General features: G+C 37.7%; 1 protein-coding gene across 1 annotated transcript; it reads right to left on the bottom strand.

Annotated features, from left to right (window-relative positions):
* Positions 1-13,818: 13,818 nt before the first annotated feature.
* On the bottom strand, positions 13,819-14,550 carry LOC113356084. Its single transcript, XM_026599095.1, has one exon. The coding sequence runs from the start codon at positions 14,548-14,550 to the stop codon at positions 13,819-13,821; it is 732 nt and encodes a 243-aa protein (XP_026454880.1).
* Positions 14,551-18,592: the final 4,042 nt, after the last annotated feature.

Here is an 18,592-nt window from a genome sequence, read left to right as displayed (position 1 = left end):
ATACCATCATCAGAGCACTTGGAGGAATTTCGAACTTTGACGAGATTGAAGCAAGAACCTGGAAAGGATGCATAGACATTCATCAAGAGGTTCCACACTCAGGCAAGTCTCATTCCTTCCGTGTCTACGTCATTTATTTCTTCATATGCTATCCTAGCATGGGGACTCAATTCTGCTAGAAACTCTGCAAGACGTTGTGAATGGTAGCCTCTCCAAATCGAGCACCGAACATTCATTACCGAGATGATGTCCAAGCATGGAAAAGAATACTTTGGGCGTTTCTCCATAGCTTTACAGGAGCGTCCATGTGTGCCACAAAATCAGAAAACTCTGATGGATGCACAAGTGTTGAATCTTACTACCGCAACGAGAAGAATGTTGCATCAACAGAAGATACTCAGGGCCGAGATGATCAAAGCTACGACATTTGATGCTTAAGGGATATGATGCTTCAAAAATCAAGCATCTAAGAAGCCTTAAAATTTTACTCCCAATCAAAGAGTACACCTTCGATAATGGCGCCTCTGGCTTCAACACAAATATCTCTATACTGATTCAACACCAGCACGATCAAAGTATTACTAAACTACAATCGATAAGTCTTCATTATCCCATGATAATACTTCTGAAGCAGATGCAAGATCATTCATACATGGATAACATTAACTCCTTCAACATACACTGGACAACCTGAGGTGATTCCGTGAAACTTCATCAACGGGGACTTCTCTACATCACAAAACCCTGCATGACTGAGGAACTTCTTCCCTTCACCGATCCAGAATGGAGATTTATGCTGCTATCTTCCACAATAATGTGGATTCACTTACAAAGCCGCTTCACGATACAGTCATGCTTTCAAGAGCACTCAGGTTGAACTCCCAGTATACCGGATTCTCAACTCACTAACTAGTTCGTCAATATAAATGCTCACTGAATGGAGGAGCAACGAATAATCATGGTTCCAGCCTTTTTCGATCTCTGGAGCAGCTCTAACCATAGCATCGACATCAGCAAGGATATATGGTGGAAATCCTTCCATGGTCTCAGCATCAATAAGAATATATGGAGAAAACTCAATCGTGATCTCAGCATTAACAACGGGAGAAACATCCTCATGACATGGCTTCATCAACTAACCGTTCTCTGAAGTGTTACACATAAAGCGGGCTTCTCCAAGCACTAATGATTCATATCAAGGTATCTATACGTTAGAACATGTTAGCATGATCATCTTCCGAAAGCTTGCATGGTGGACGGTCACAAGCCAAAGTCTTCTACAAGATGTTCTACAGATAAAGTACAACATACTTCAGCCCATGGGTTTACAAAAACGTACCAATGAGTGAGGAATAGGACAATACTTCCTCAACAAAAGATGTTCGTATATGTATCTTCTACAACATACCAAAAGGGCGCATCAATCGGACATACGAGCTAAAAGATATGGCCTTTACTGTCAGGTCTACGAGATCTGAAAAATCTGTACGGGATTACAAATTACAAATGTTCACGCCTCGTTGGATGACTTATACAACTCCAAATTGAGTGATTCTTTTCTCATGTGATAAATAAATCTCTTATCTTCAAAATGTGGGGTCAAGCATCGAATTCCGACATCGTATGAGGTTTCTACAGCTTCCATAGCATACAACGCGCAACCAGAGATTCGTGGACGGGATTCATAACTTCCACAGTCGATCGGTGTCCACCAGGTCTTTTCCCTAAGTCCTTCATCAAGATACCTATAACTTCGACCACCTAGGTATTTACATCGATTTTTCTACCCGGGTCCTCTATCTAGGTCTTGACAGAAGAAGGGAAAACGAAAGAGGGAGATTCAACAATATACTGGGGACTGTCGGTCCATCGATCATGACGATCAATTTCACAGCCCAACACTCGTGGTGTCGGTCTCTCCAGCGCTAATCATTCATCATAAAAGGAATGCTACCACCGGGACATGAAACCATGGTCATTAATCATCCCCTCTTGAGAGCAACCTCAGTTATTGTCCCATGACCAGGGTTTCAGAAGTAATGTTTCTACGACTGACAGAAACAAGGTGGTAATCAAGCACCATGCTCATGTGCCAATCAAGGAGTCCTGATCTCAATTGAATCAATGGCATTAATCCTTCACCAACCGTTCAAGACACAAGCGAATGGTCTAAAGACGCAACATGAGTGTTTTACAACAAGCCCGTCTGAAATAATTTTATGATGTCCTGTACAAACCGACGAGCTGGGAGCAATTGGTGAAGAATATACGTATGGATTTTCGACAAGGGATAAAATCGTAAACTCATAATTATACGAAGCTCTGATTCAGCAATCAGACGTGAGTACCGAGACACGGGTCTCTCATCGAATTCTCAACGGAGAGTACTTTCTCTCAGAGTACATGTAAATATGTAGTCTCACGACTGGACAACGGCATATCTCATGAATACTGAATACTTTCAGTGATTATTTCTATATAGCATCACGAGATGGACGGCTCATAGACAGCTTGCTCTGCTAGTATAAAGCGATAACTTTTCAGGAACAAACAACAAGTTTACCCTGACTATATAAAGGATATGACTTACCGGCAAGCTCATATCGGGATAATTAATGCTCCTAGACAGCTTGCTCTGCTAGTATAGAGCCACAGAGTTAATTTTTCCTAATTACAATTGCTCCCATTCCATGGCCGAATCCACGACTGGTCCCATGGAATGGCAATAACGATTGTTCTGATTCTATGATTGAATCCACGACTTGATCTCATAGAATAGCAATAACTATATTATCTCATTACTCCGATTTCATGATCGAATCCACAACTGGTCTCATAAATGGTAATAGATAAATCTTAGTTACTCCGATTCTATGGTCGAATCTACGATCCCATGGAATGGTAATGCTCACTTTATTATTATGAATTCGTAGTCGAATTCTCAGCTGATCCTATGAATTAATAATAAATATCTTATTACTCAGTTTTGTGAATTATTCTCCACTGAATTCCAAAATTAGTAATAAATAATTAACAATCGTGCGTCTGGACTACCTCTAAGTAAGCCCCGATTCAAATGGTGAAGGTGTATTCAACGACGATACACTAACAGTCACCACACGAACGAGTATTTCAAAATACAACGAAACGATGAACCTATGCAAAATAGGGAAGAAAATAATAAATAATTAAAAGGGTTATTTTGTTTTTGGTACTCAGGTTTTGTCCAACTTTTGAGTTTGGTCTAACATTTGTCCAGCTTGGTGTTTGGTACTTGGAAAAAACGTTGACTCGCGTTGACTCAGTTAGACTTTGAATTCTGTTAATAAACTAAATAAAATAAAAAAAAATAAAAAGAAATAATTTTCCAAATTACTGTAATAACCTTCACTTTTCTAAAATTTACATAGCCCCCTTCACTTTCAAATGACCAAACTAGTGCATGGACCAACTATCTCACCACCACCACCATCACCACATCAGGCGCAGCCGGTGAAGGCACCGAATACATGGATTCAACCAATTTTAAGTTCCTAAAATCAATGAAAAATCAACAATCGATTTACAACACCCTTTACTACTAAGCACTTCTACAAACACTTAATATGCGTGAATCTATGAATAGAGATGCAGCTCTACTGTTGATCTCTAATCTCTTATACATCCTTCCCTGCATTTCATTTCACATTTGGGACAAAGCCATTCTCATAAACCTATTGAAATGCTCAGCAATTTATTTTTAAATCAACGACAATGAACGTCTTCTTCGTACGACAATATGTTCAGTTCTTCACCTGGTTTCTCTCTTCAAAACTCTTACCTAGACAGTTACAAATTCGAATCAAGCCATAACCCAACATATCCAATTCAAAGTCCGTTTCTAACCCATCTTTCCTCCATTAAATAGATTCTCAATCACCCTCGAATCTACTTCGTTTATTCGTGTTAATCGATTTCACCAGTTCATGCACGTCTTTATTCCTTGTCTTCTTCTTCTACTTCCGATCTCAAGCAGCTGCAGTCTGAAATAGGACTATGTATATGTGATTTTAAAATTGAATCTAATTGGGAGGCATAATTGGTGGAGCTGCTCGGGTAAGTGGTGATGTTGTATTGTGATTTTTTCACATCTTTGATTAATAAGTGGAAGCAAAACAAAATTGGCTAGCTAGAGCTTACTTGTGATTTAATATTTATTAGAGTTTGGATAGGGATGGGAAGAGAGGTGCAGTAGTAGGGATTGAAAGAGAAAGTGAGAAGATAGTCTGGTCACCGGTGCATCGACTGTAAATAAAGAAACGGGGAAAAAGAAAGTGATGGTGGTGGTGGCGGCCATATAGAGAGATGAAGAAGATGGGTTCATCCCAAACCTGTGTAAAGTAGAAGGGTATAAATGTAAACTCATCTAATAATTAGATTTTATATAATTTTTAATATTTAATAAACAGAAGTCAAAATCTAACTGAGTCAACGCGGGTCAACGTTTTTTCCAAGTACCAAACACCAAGCTGGACAAATGTTAGACCAAACTCAAAAGTTGGACAAAACATGAGTACCAAAAGCAAAATAACCCTAATTAAAAATATTGACCAGGGTGCTGGGAGCACGGATACACGACCGACCGACCGTGTCGTGGTCAATCCTACGCCAGTTTTATATTTTTAATGCACTTTTATTATTTTCCATGATTTGATGAAAATTCTCTCATTTTATCAAATCTCCTTCGTCTCAAGAAAACTCCTCGGTTTCATGGTACTTCCATAAATCCATAAAAAATAATACAAAATTAAGGAAAGGAGTGTGGGGCGTGACCATTGGCCAACTGGCTATGCCTTGGTCCCAACCGGCCCCACACCCCACGGTTCCTTATTATTTTATTATTATTTCTCTAATTTCATGAAAAAACTCCTTGATTTCATGGTATTTTGCACAAATCATCAAATAGTAATAATACAATAAAATAAATTATGAAAACTTGTGGGACAGGCCCTTGGCCGGCCGGCCATGCCCTAGCCGGTCCCACACGCCCCTTTGTTTTATTATTTTATTATTAGTTTTCCTTAAATTCATCGAATTCCTTGATTTCATGGTATTTCTCTCAAATTAGGAAAAATTCCCTCAAATCATCAAAAATACCTAAAAAATATTAAATAATTATGAAAAACTCGTGGGACCGGTCCATAGCCGGCCGGCCATGCCTCCATGGTCCCACACGCCCTTGTTTTTATTATTTTAATATTTTTTGCTTCCCTGAACTCATGAAAACTCATTCAATTCATGGAAACTCCCTAAATTCATCAAATTTCTCGAAATTCATGAATTTTTCATAAAATCATCAAAATATTATAAAATTAAGGAAAAGGCACCACGGGACCGTGGTCACGACCGGCCGACCATGTCTTGACCACGGCGGTCCAACGCCTCCTCATTCCTTATTTTATAGTTATTTTTCATCATCTCATGGTGTTTTCCTCAGTTTCGTCGAAACCCTAATTTTGGCATATTTTCTCGAATGGATGCTCAATTGCACGCCAGAAAATATCAAAATTCTCAGGACTGAGACGCGAACGCCTTTGGGACACGAGCACGCTATCTTGACCGACCAAGATTGGCTCTTTGGCTTACAGAAGCCGGTCCCATCAAGTTTCACAGTTTTGACCTAATTTGCACAATTGCATGTATTAGGTCCAAGACTCTTCCAATCACTTTGGATTTTCATGAAGCGATCATCAGGAGGTCACGTGACTACCCAGGGCCGGTTTCATGACCCCATTGTTGGTCCCTCACTCCGTCATAATTAATTAGGTTTACTCACCAAAGGCTCAGACGAGCATTTTCGAATAAATGATTAAACCAACATTTAATCATTCTTTCACCAACAAATCGTCAACTCTTCAGAAGTTCTTTGTATTTGCTCACGTGAGCATATGGACACTACATGGTTGATCCACGATCCCATGTAGTCGCTCCCTCCTTCATCCCATGGTTAAACTTCTGACGAACCATGAATTGATCATCAATTGATCAAATTAGGGTTTCTGAATCCAAGGATCATCACTCCAGATTCCAACCTTAATAATTTTACGACGGCCTTATGGTCATTAATCTACAATTATGCTCGGCTCGACGACCAGTATTCTAATTAATATTTTTGGTACCCTGTCAATAATCCATCAGATGAGCAACACATGCTCAGACGATCAAATATTCAACAATTCATCACATGAGCAACATTTGCTCAGATGATAAATATTTGCTCGAACCAAGGAATATTGGTTCACCAATCAATATTCAACGATCCATCGAATGAGCAATACCTGCTCACTTCATCGTAAGAACTATACCTCTGTCTCATGACATGTTCAACTCGTGAGTTTCAAAACATCATGTTTAACTCAGCAACTACATGGACTTATCGTCCCATCAAACCACGAAGTCATCAATAGACTAACATACCACGAGACGTCAATCATGTCACTTTGGGGAGATATCACTTAGGGTTTTTGTCTGGCAGTCTACGGCACGTGTGTTCAAACATACGATGGAATGTGAGAAAGTCGTGCAATCAGTTGAAGGAATTCACGAGGTAGTGGGTGGAAAATCGACCAAGTCTCCACACGTTGAGTAACTGGTTTCAAACACGATCTCCACTTCCCCACTCCTCGATTCCATCAACTGTCACACTTCTTGGAATCATGGTGTCTAAAATTCCAACAATATAAATAAGTCTCTGAATCATGATTGAATCAGCATCAACGATATCATCAATCTCACGTCTCATCGACAACACGAGATCATCAACTTATCAATTGAGCAACTACTCTCAATTGAGCCATTTCAATCATTCAGAGCTTATCATATTCGGTATTCACACACCCACAATCTTTGATTACCATTGATTCCACACATTTCCCAGCTTCCCTCCTACAGATCAACCCATCCTCTCTTGTGACCGAATTTACTCTAGAACGGTCATTGTCTTGATTTAAGCCGGAGTACTACAGATTGATCTCTCGAATTTAAAGTACCCCCTTTGTAGCGGTGCATCTGTGTGAGGTTTAACATTTCGCTCGTTTCGAGGAATCTCCTCCGTACGATCGTCTCTTCAATTCCTTAAAAACCAGCAAATTGTTTTTCCCCATCTACACATATCCAAGTAAATCAACATACAATGAGCATATTTTTATATACATGTTGAAGACTTACATATAAGGAGCAGAATTCTATATCTAAGTATGAACACTTATTACAAGAGCGAAGAAAATCAAAAGATGAGAGTTATTGAAGTTTATGATACGAAGACAATACTTTTTTTTTTTTGCTAAGTCCAATAGTTTATTAAGCAAAAAAACGTAATTACAAGAATTACAAGCAGGAGGCACAAGGCCCTCTACCCCCATAAACCAAAGGGGTAAAAATAAATAACTACTCTAAAGTCCAAATTCATAACTGAATAAAATAGAGAAAAGAAAAAACAAGACTAAACGCCTATTTTTTCTTCACTTTCAACATCGCAAAAAGTTTATAGCAAACACTCTTCTCAGAGATGAAATAAAGTTTTTCCATCTCCCTTAGCTTTCTTCTTTGGAGTCTTCATTGGTTTTGATTGATCTTGTGTTTTCTTGACATACTCCTTTCGAAAAGATAAATCTTTCAAAAACTTTAGTTGAGTATCAAATTTTGTAATTGTACAAAAAATCTCACGTTCTTCATTTGTTAACTGAGAAGAAAAAAATTTCGTACGTTCTTCATACGAAGACAATACAAGTTGTGAAGAACAAAGTGGTAAAGTACTTCTTTCATGGCCATGTTAACTTTAATTTCGTTATTATTTGTGTAGTCGCAATCTTTTTATTAAATAAAATACAAAAAAAAAAGAGAGAGAGAGAATACAAAAAGATTTGCATTTAGGTTGTTATTTCATCAGTAAGGCCATGGGGAAGAAAAATTTATAAGGAAGTTTCAAGCAACAAGGAATTTTGAAGAGAAAAGAGTTATAAATTGTCAAAGTTTTACGAAGTTCAAGAGTTTATCGTCAACCGTTGAAGACCGAAGAACGAAGACCAAGAAGATGAAGAAGACAAGCCGATCGAAGACGTTTCTATTGGATGTTGTGAGAGTGGTGCTTTCATCATTGCAATCGGATGTGAAGGTGGTAAGTACTCTCACCCTTGCTATAATGGTTGATTTCCTTTCTTAGAGATCATCAGAAAATATCTTTTATTTCCCACGTTTTTGTAGGGTCTCCAGAAATAATTCGTAAGGTTACCTTCCCACCATTCAACACGTGTAGGATTATCTCTTCATTCCTACCTGCACACATGTGAGACCCATAAAAAAGCCGTCTTACTGAGTGCAATTATCATAAAGTCCTTTTAAGTGAGGCAAAAGTCGAGACGAAATGCTTATTGATCGCTCTCAAACACGCGTTCTCTCATTATGGTGTGGTTATTTCTCACTCAACATTTAAGAATGAGAATATGTTCTTTGGTATTTCTAACTTCTTATTACTAGTATGTAGAAACTCTACGTCCTCATAGCTCTTTGGATGCTTGGGAAGCTGGAACGCTTTGAAGTTGGAGCAGGTTTAGTGGGTATATCTCTGGTAAACCCTCACGATACTATAACTCGTCCACTAGGGATACCTAGGGGTTTAAAGGCCTGTTGCACATGCTAAGTGCAACCGTGTCCTCTACGACAAGGAGTTGTTGTATTTAAGTTAGATAGTTTGCTCGAGACTAGCAAAAGTCAAGTGTGGGGGAGTTTATTAAGTGCATATTTTGCATATATTTAGTGTCGATTCCATGCTAGTAATTTCTTAGTTTCTTGCAAATTATTGTATATTACGTTTGTTTTTCTCTATTTATGTTTTATTAGGTGAATCATCCAAAAGAAGAGAATTTGCACTTTATTGTGCAACAAAAGAAGTTAGATACAAGCGGAAAAGGGCCAACGACCAAGTAGAACTCGTTCAAACCTAGGAGTTCTTAATATCATCTCTAAGAGGACGAAAAGACGAAGCCAACGGCGAAAGAATGGAGTCAATCCGACGTCCTATGGAGAAGTTATAGACGAGACGAGAAGTTGAGCTTGTCGGTTCCTCGGAACTGACAATATAATAGGAGTGGAGAAGAAACTGAACTGTCAGTCTTACAAGACTGACAGTTGAAAGCTAAATACTAGAGCACCTTCTAATTGGATAACGGGCTGCCGCTATCATCTTCTTCACCATGCAATCACGATCATTTCAGGGTTCATGCAGAGGTTAATGGTGACAATACTTATGAACTTGCTGCCATTGCCGTCCTGTTTACGAAGATATTTTTTTGTGATCGATGAAGACGATGGAGGAGTTATTGGGATGGAATGTAGCAGAGTTGAGTGGCTGTGATGATTGGAGCTGGATTTCGAGTTAGCGCATGGAACTGAAGCCATTGATGATGAAGACTGTGTTTGCAGCCAAGTCGACACATAGAAGAAGAGTTACCGGTAATGGTGATAATCGAGCTCAGTAGTGATCAGTGTCATTGTATAGAGCTAAAAAACATAAAAGGAGTCTCGATGATGGGTGCTACTGGCAGTAACGAGAAAGAAGGGAGTTTGGCAGTGATGGATCGGTGGTTAGTGCTGGTGTTTCTCATGAAACGAAAATGGATTGCTGCCATCTAGAGAATGATGAAGCTCGTGGTGATGATTAGTGAAGAATGGTGGTTGGTTACTCGAGTAAATAACAGAGAAAAGAGACTGATGGAGAAGGGACAGAATTGTGCCGCTGCAATGGTTATCGGTGATAAGTTATGGGGCTAGACAATGAGCTATTTCTGCTCGGTAACAGGGTGGCAGTGATAATGGTTCATGGAAGTATGATGATGGCAAGGATCGATAGATGGAGTTGCTGCCGATGGAGTTTGGATATTGTCTGTTGTTGCCTTGATCTGACTAGGTGATGTTGTGTTGTAGCTATCGGAAGCTGATGGTGCTCGAGTTTGCTGCTCGATGGAAGAAAAGAGAAGATGAAATAGGAAGTTGTGGTCGATAGGGAGAAGAAAGCAAAAAAAATATAGCGAAAACATCCAGGACAAGTTTCGTATGGGAATTTCTAGCCGTGATTGAAAACAAGATTGTGAGAAAAGTTCCAGGAGAGTTTGCGTATGGGAAAACCAAGACGTTATGGAAAAGAAGAATTTTAAGTTAAACATCCAGGAGAATACACAGACGGAAAGTCCTGGCCGTAAGAGAATAAGAAAAGATAGGCTGTCAGTTTCTTTAAACTGACAAGCCAAAAATTAAGTAGGCGGGGCTTTATTCAGGGTTTGCTCAACACTTGACGCAGCCCATTGGCTGCGTGTTTATTTCACATGAATTTGGCATGATTTTGGTGGAGTTTTGGCAAGTTTGGCATCTTATTTCGGCCGGAATTCGAGCACGAGCACAACTACAATTGGGACACCTATAAAAGAGATGTTTCTACAACTTTTAAAATCATCTTTTAATCTTTTATCAAGCTTTTGGGAGGAGAACACAATAGGAGAAACCTAGGGTATTGGAGATATTTTCATCACCGTAATTATTTCTCTTACTTTTATCATATGTATCTCATGGGTTTCACTAATCCCATGAGTAGCTAAACTTCTTAGTGACCGGGGATGAATTCTAAGTTCTAATATATGATTCAATTGAGCATATAAATCTATTTTAACTCTTCACATGATTACTGTTTGTTTTTACAATAATTAATTTATGTTTGATTGATAAATTGTTTAGGTGGCCAACTGAACTAGTTTATTAGTTAACCTAATGCTAGTAGAGAATTAAGATATCCGTAATTGTTGAATAATCCTCTACAAGAGTAGAAATTGTGAAACCTTGCAGAGGGATTCTGTGGAGCAATCGCAAGTAGAAAGAACACTAGAAAGTGAACCTTGCGCTAAGAGTTCAACTAATATGATTGACCTAAATTCACAGAATATAAAGCATTCGACCAAATTACACTTAGAGTGCGCTACTTCTAGGTGGTTTATAGAATAGAAGTTGGCATTCGAGCGCTTCGGTGTCCTGTGACTTAATGAATTTTGAGGATAGCACTGCGCTAGCTGCTTTCCTACGGTTGATAATAATCTGTGAATGATAAAGAATAGATGAATATGCTATTTTAATGACTATTTAGTAACGCAAAAGGATTCCCTGATCATATTTCTCTCGATTGCTTGCAACTTAATTTTCAATTTCTTTATTTACTTTGTTTACAATCTAAAAACAAAACCCCCCATTGTGACTTTTTGACAACTAAACTACCTGCTCTTCGTGGGAACGATCCTTGCTTCCATTATATTACCAGTTAATTGTGTGGAAATAAGTGATTTAATTTGATTGCACTCACGACACGCATCATATGCATACCCAGTATGCGAACTGTATTGTGATGATTAAGGTCCGGAACTCTTGTTTGCGTACCTAGTATGCTAACGGATTTACCTGAGAAGGTCCGGAACTCTTGTTTGCTTACCTAGTATGCGAACGGGTTTACCTGAGTTGAGTCCGGAACAATTATTCGCGAACCGGGTTTGCGAACGGCTTGACTAGGCCAAGGTCGGGAGCTTCTGTTCGCGTACCTAGTTTGCGAACATAGTGGTTAGGTTCTAAAGTCAGTAAATTATAATTCTCATACTCATGAACTAAAACATTTATGATTTAAGGAATGAAAATTAACTTTGCAAACTTTGGCTTAATGTTCATGAATTGATTCTTGTATAAGTACTTTGTACGATCACGAATCAAACGGATTTCGTTTCAATTTGTTCATGAATATTTCTATGAGATAGTGAACAATTGAGAAAATATTTTTGAAAAAAAATTAGATTCATTTGATTATCTATCATGATTGATTGTTCATCATATTTGATCTAGAAGTGTTATATGAATATGGGTAAGTCAAAACTGTTCATATTGCTAACTTCGGTTAACTGTTATTGAGCCAACCCAATATACATGTTTAGGTACGGTTACCTACATCTAAATATAAGTATATTTGATTTGTGTGTAACAAGCTAAGACCATCTAACGCTGGAGATTAATTGCTTAATCTCTAAGCATACTTAGCTTGAATCTTAAATCAAGAGTTCATCTAACGGTATATATTGAATGCTCTGTTACTAAGCTATCTTAGCCTTGATTGTAAGCAACCCTGATTTAAAATGCTATATAAGGGAGAACTTTAGCAACTGGAAAATCTAATCCCGACACTTCCGTGTGTCATAGTTGCAAACTAGAGTCGATTCTCCCTTAACCTAGGTTTTCCAAAACCATTATTAGGTTAACGACTTGAAGACTTCATTTGGGATTCGTGAAGCCATATCCAACTATTTTCTATGTAGTTGTGTATTCCGTTCTTACTTGTTCTATCGTATTGAGTTTTATCTTCTCTAAGATTCACTCGAGATTTATCTCCGATACGTAAGATATAAAAAGTAATCACAACAGTTCTTCGCCTCAGACTCTTGTGATTATGAAATAACTTATTTTATTAATCAGTTAGGTTATTGTGAGGTGACTAATATTCCTAGAATGCTCTTCGGGAGTATAAGACCGTTTTATTAGTTGGTTCATGTTCACCTTGATCTTTGTATCAAAAGACGGAACAAAAAGAATAAAGGATAGATATATCTGTGGCTGACCGATTTGTTTATAAGTCTTCGACTTTGGGTCGTAGCAAGTCTTAGGTGTGGGTGAGATCAGTTAAGAGAATCAAGTACGCAGAATCCGGCGTGGTTCTAGAGGCATAAGGAACGCGATTGTACCTTAATCGATGTGAGACTTGGTTAGGGCTCAACTACATTCCAGTCCGAAGTTAACTTATAGTAAGATAGAGTCTGTAGCGACTTAATACAGTGTGGTGTTCAAATCTGGACTAGGTCCTGGGGTTTTTCTGCATATACGGTTTCCTCGTTAACAGAATTTCTGGTGTCTGTGTTATTTCTTTTTCGCATTATATTTGTTCATATAATTGAAATATTACAGGTTATGCATAGTTCAATCAGTTGATAAATCCGACCTTGATTGTTGGATAAAACTTGATTGACACTTGTGCATTGGTCTTTGGTACCGTCCAAGTTATTCTGATATAAATCAGTCTCACGGATTTCTATCTAGTTGATTTACTGATTGTATTGAGAAAGAGATAAATCTCTTTGATATCTTTCTTGATTGAGTCTTACTTTTAAGTTGGTGTTCTCAGAATTATATTGGAGTTTAGTCCACACATATTGACGAACGAAATATTGGGTGTGGTTGTTATACCCCCGCGTTTTCAATGACCATGTTGGAAATCCACGTTAGGCATTTGAGTTCTTTAATGAACCCCGCATCCAAAAGTTTTTTGAGTTAAAGATTCACATCGCGATGATACGGAGCTCGTGTTTTACGATGGTTGGGTCAATCCCTGGCGTATCTCCTAAATTCCAAGGGAAGTTGTCTGCATATTCCTTGAGTAGTCTATGCAAGGCCTTTTCTCGATCCTCATCTAGTAGCGTTCCGATCTTTATTATTCTGGGTTCTTCTTCGGTGCCTATGTTTTACTTCTTTGGTAGGTTCGACCGAAGTGAACGTAGTTTTGGGATGCCCTAAATAAGGAGTATTATTTAATTGCCATTTGTGGATTCGCCATCACCTTTTATTCTTGAGGTGATGGCTTCAGTGTTCATGGATTCGGTCTCATCTTGTTAGATGTTCGACAGACTTTTTCCTGCAAGATATTGATTATTTTATCTTTGGATTCTACTTTACTTTTGCCTCTTTGTTCCCTTATTTATTCTTCACGTTTCATGTTGAGCTTGGTATCTTGGATCTGGCGCTCTGTTGCGGTAACTTGGTCTCCTTTGATCTCCATTTCTCCTTCCGGGTTGGGAATCTGAGATATTGGTGATACGTCGCTGCTACCCCTTTAAGTAGGTGTACCCATCGTCGTCCAATGATTACATTGTATGGAGATGGTGCATCAACTACACTGAATCTGGTGCTTAACTTCATGGGGCCTTCCTTGACTTTAAGAATAATGTCTTCCAAGGGTTTTGATACCTCTCTATTGAACCCATAGATGATGTAGTAAGAAAACATCAAATGTTCGTCGTTCAGCTTCATCCGTTTGAAAGTGTCATAGACCAGAACGTTAACTGAGCTTCCACCGTAAATAAATATCTTCTTTATATTCCATCCTGAGACTGGAAAAGTAAGAACTAGGGGGTCGTTGTGATCCTCCATATCTTCGTCCACGTCATCGGCAAAAAAGGTCAGCGCTACGTTCATCCATTCTTCGTGCTCTTCAACTTCTTTTCCGTCGATCTTGTATATCTCATGAGATTCAAATTGCCTTCTTAATCTTTTGCTTATTTGACTCGTCAACGAAGATCCTGAATGCTCGGAATGGGAGATGGTGTTGATCATTTTATCACTCTCAGGTAAGTGTACGGTCTTGCTGCGATGGTTCCTTTGAGCCAGTTCTGGGAGATGGACGTACTCTTTGAGGTCTTCAGCATCAATCAACTTCTTAATCATTATCTTGAGAATTTTGCACTTCTCTGTCTGATGACCGTTGAAGTAATGTGTTCACTCTTTTCAGAGTATCAAAGTAAAAGAAGTGTAATATAGTCGGAACAAGTTCGAACCACAGAGATTGCAGGTGTTTCAAGAGAATTATTTAAGCACATAAATAATGTAAAGTTGATTTGTAATTGAGTTGCAAAATGCAGCAAACGATAATTGTAAAAGAAAGCAAATGATTGTTGTATATCTACCAAGACACAAGGTTCCATCTAATGGCCTTCAGGTTCTTCTATCATCAAATGATAACTCGAATAGAGGAAGATAATAATTTGTTCTACCCCGAAAATACGACATATATAATTCTGAGTGCAACTAAAAACACCATTACATAAAAGATTTCTATTATTTTCTAAGTATACATCCCAATTGAAAAATGTCACAGGGATTTCATAGCACTCAATGTATCCTGAAATCACACTAAATCTAAGAAGTTTATAGACACACTCAACACAAAAATGCAATAAAACAAAGATGAAATTGATTAAGCATTAAAATGATTTATTTATGATCAACTTAAGTACACTGGACCCATTAAGCTTCCCCACTTGTCTTGGCAGAGAGGGGTTTAGCTTCTCATTGTTGTGTAGATAACCATTAAGAAGTATTGAATGGAAAACTCTCACACAAAAGAGAACTAACAACTGGAAATAATTATGAATCAAAATAAATTAGATTGCATTATTCAACCATACTCTTTTTGGTTGATTCTTCTTCTTGTTTTATACACTACTATCGTGACTTGTTCTCTGATTTGTAGTCTGGATTCAACCCTATTTTCATGCCTAAAAGAATTGAAATCAAGCATTATTATCTCCCCATTTGGTACACATCACACCCATCTCTAATGATTGATTCAAACCCTTCCTGGATTGGGGGAAAATCACTTTACATAGTTTTATCTCTTCCTCATATTTCTGCCTACAACAGCTGAAATCAGTTACCTGTATTTGACTCGATAGAAACATCTCTCTTCCTGTAATTTCTCACAATTCAGTCAATGTAAACATCAACCAAAATTCCTCATCAACAACAACCATCATAGCCCTACATCACTGATTCAACAACCCATGTAAAAAAACCCCTAAAATTCAGATGATAATATTGAACTGAAATCTACAACCATTTAACCATTACCCCAGCAAACCTTTCACACAATACCCACCAATTTCATCCATGAATCATTGGCAGCCATCTCATCCAAATAAGGTCTTGGGTCTGATTCACCGGCATCAAATTCAGCTCAATATATCCCAACTCTTCAGAGCTTCGAACCCCATACTGTAAACACACTCATCATTACTTCCTTGTTCTATCTCGTCTTTGAAAACCAAAACCTCCAATTTATATAACAATAACTGTTAGAGCACTGCTCGGTCGAACTCACAAGCGTTGCTATCTCAAGCTTGTTTGTCAAGTTTAGTTGCCAAAACTATAAGTCTTGATCTCTAATTTACTTATAGCTAAGTCTCAGACTAGGATAGTAATTGTAGTTGAGCTCTAGACTCCACGACGTTCATCATATGAAGACGAAGAACTACTCAAGGAACTTGTGGAACTTCATCGACAAAAATTTATGTGGAGACTTGAACTTATCTGTCACTAAAAAGTCTATCTATTCTATCTCCTATTTTAAGATAAAAGTCGTATTACTATATAGACTTCAATTATGCACATTTGCTATTTCGAGCCGAGTTTATCTCGCTTATCTATTTATCGAAATATGTGTTGGTAATCTTTCGCTTTGGCCAAGTTCATATTTACTCGTGACGAAAATCATGTTGATTATTTCAATAACTTGAAAATCGCTTTGATGAATATTATCGTGATGAATCAATTGACAAAGATCTATTTCAAAATATGTGTTGGTAAGCTTTCGCTTTGGCCAAGTTCATCTTTACTCGTGACGAAAGTCATGTTGATTATTTCAATAACTTGAAAATCGCTTTGATGAATACTATCGTGATGAATCAATTGACAAAGATCTATTTAGAGCATTTGAAAACGTTTTTAGATTCTTAGAAAAGCTTAATTTGGTTAAAAATAAGAATCGATTTGATAAATGTTCGGTACATGTCAAATCATGCAATCATGATGTACGAACTAAACATGTTGTCAACACAAGCAAATCCAATAAAATGGGTTCTTGTGTTTTTGATACAGGTTCAAGATATCGGAAAAATCTCCTTTCTGGTCATATGAAAAGGAAGTTAGAAAGCTCTGTTAACCCTGATTATCATTACTATGATTATATCACTAGTACTGCTCATAAATATCAACTGGAAATATACATGAGGGTCTCTCTGCACATCTTGCCACTTGGTAACTTTCTTGGCACTACCTCATTTGTATATATCTTGAGATGAGACAAGAAACGGTTTGATTTGTGTATACTTGGGTTAATTTTCAATTCTGTCCTCCTTAGGATGTGTGAATAAGCTTTCTACTTCACCGTCTTTTCACATGTTTGTGTGCTTTCGCGTGTTGCAAATCCATGGTTTTTGTACACCTAAGAAATCCTACATTTCGCTTGTGGGTAGCGGTTCAGAAACGGGTCAAAGCCCATTCTTTGGTATATAAAAGAAGCGTACGCGTACCTTCTTCTTCCTTCCATCTTGTCCGCGTTCGTGAACGTTTTAGGTTTTTTGTGTTTCTCCATTAATCATCCTTGGAGATCAAAAAGGTAAAAAGGGATTTTCAAGAAACATATCATGTAATTCATCTCTTCCCGTAATCTCATAATTTCTAGATCTTATGAAGAATTTCAAGGTTTCAAAAAACTTGGGTTCTTCATCTTCTTCTATCTTGAACTTACCAATAGATCAAAGATCCATTAGAATTAGATTTGTCAATGATTCTTGTGGAAAGGTTTTTGAAAAGATTTCTTCTAATGGGTTTATTCTAGAAAAAAAGTTGGATTTTACTAGTGGGCATAAAGAGGATTTGATTTGTTTTGAAAAATTCAATATTGGAAATATCTTTGATGGTCTTGGTGAAGGTTTTGACACTCTTACACGAATCTTCTATGCTAACATCTATGATGTTAATAGTGATGACATGGAATACAAAACCATGATAAATAAACAAAGGATTCATGTAAATAGAGAGTTGATTTCAAGGATTACTAAAATTCCCCAAGGGAGTTTTTGCCTACCAAGACCTAGTCATGAAAGACCTTCCTATGGAATCATTTCTATTGGTCTCTGTGGTAAGAGTGTTGATTGGAATATGGGAAAATTTCCTACCAACAATCTTAGTCTTCCTTTGATGTCCTTTTTTAAACTTGGTATATCTAATCTTTGTCCCTCCATGATTGAGAATTCTCGTTGGAGTCGTGAGTTTGCGAAGTTGGTCTATTTCCTTGAATTGGGAACTCAAAATCTCGGCATTTGTGAGTTTATCATTTATCAAATGTTGTCAATGACGTCTCCCAACAAGAAGTTAGTCTATACATGCTTGATTGAGCAAATGTGTCGCTCCTTCTCTGTTGCTACGATTGGCAACTCCATTGGAACTCCCAAGTTTGTGCGTCCATGTACTTTCAAACGTATGAAGGAGAATGCTTGCAAGAGACAAAGATGTGACACCCTTGATGGCTCATGTGATACCTCCTCCATGAATCTTATTCATCAAATCCTCAAAGGTGTTGGCAAGATTAGTGCCAAAGTAAGTTGTGTGCAAGAAAAATTACTTGTGATTGCTACTAAGTTTCCAGAAATCAAGGATGACATGGATAAGATTCAAGCCACTCTTATGGTCTCCGATGATGAAGATGATAATTAGTTTTTCGTGTTTTATCAGTTTTTTGTTTTTGTTTTTTTCTAGAAAACTTCTTATGAGAATTTATTCTTGTGTTTTTTAAGAAGGATAACTAGGGTTTGGAATAGCCATTATTATGACTACACATAGCTATTTCCAACGATTTTCATCTTGCAGTGTTTTTAGATTTATTTATTTAAATTCTAAAGTTTCTTTGGAAGATGTTTTTGAAGTATTA

This window comes from Papaver somniferum, chromosome 1 (genome assembly GCF_003573695.1).
Source record: "Papaver somniferum cultivar HN1 chromosome 1, ASM357369v1, whole genome shotgun sequence".
NCBI classification, from domain to species: Eukaryota; Viridiplantae; Streptophyta; class Magnoliopsida; order Ranunculales; family Papaveraceae; genus Papaver; species Papaver somniferum.
The sequence above is the reverse complement of the archived record's forward strand: the minus strand, read 5'-3'. Positions and strand labels throughout refer to the sequence as shown.

Bases quoted from the DNA above. Each gene is read 5' to 3' on its own strand.
- LOC113356084 (XM_026599095.1), bottom strand. From the start codon at position 14,550: ATGATTAAGAAGTTGATTGATGCTGAAGACCTCAAAGAGTACGTCCAT.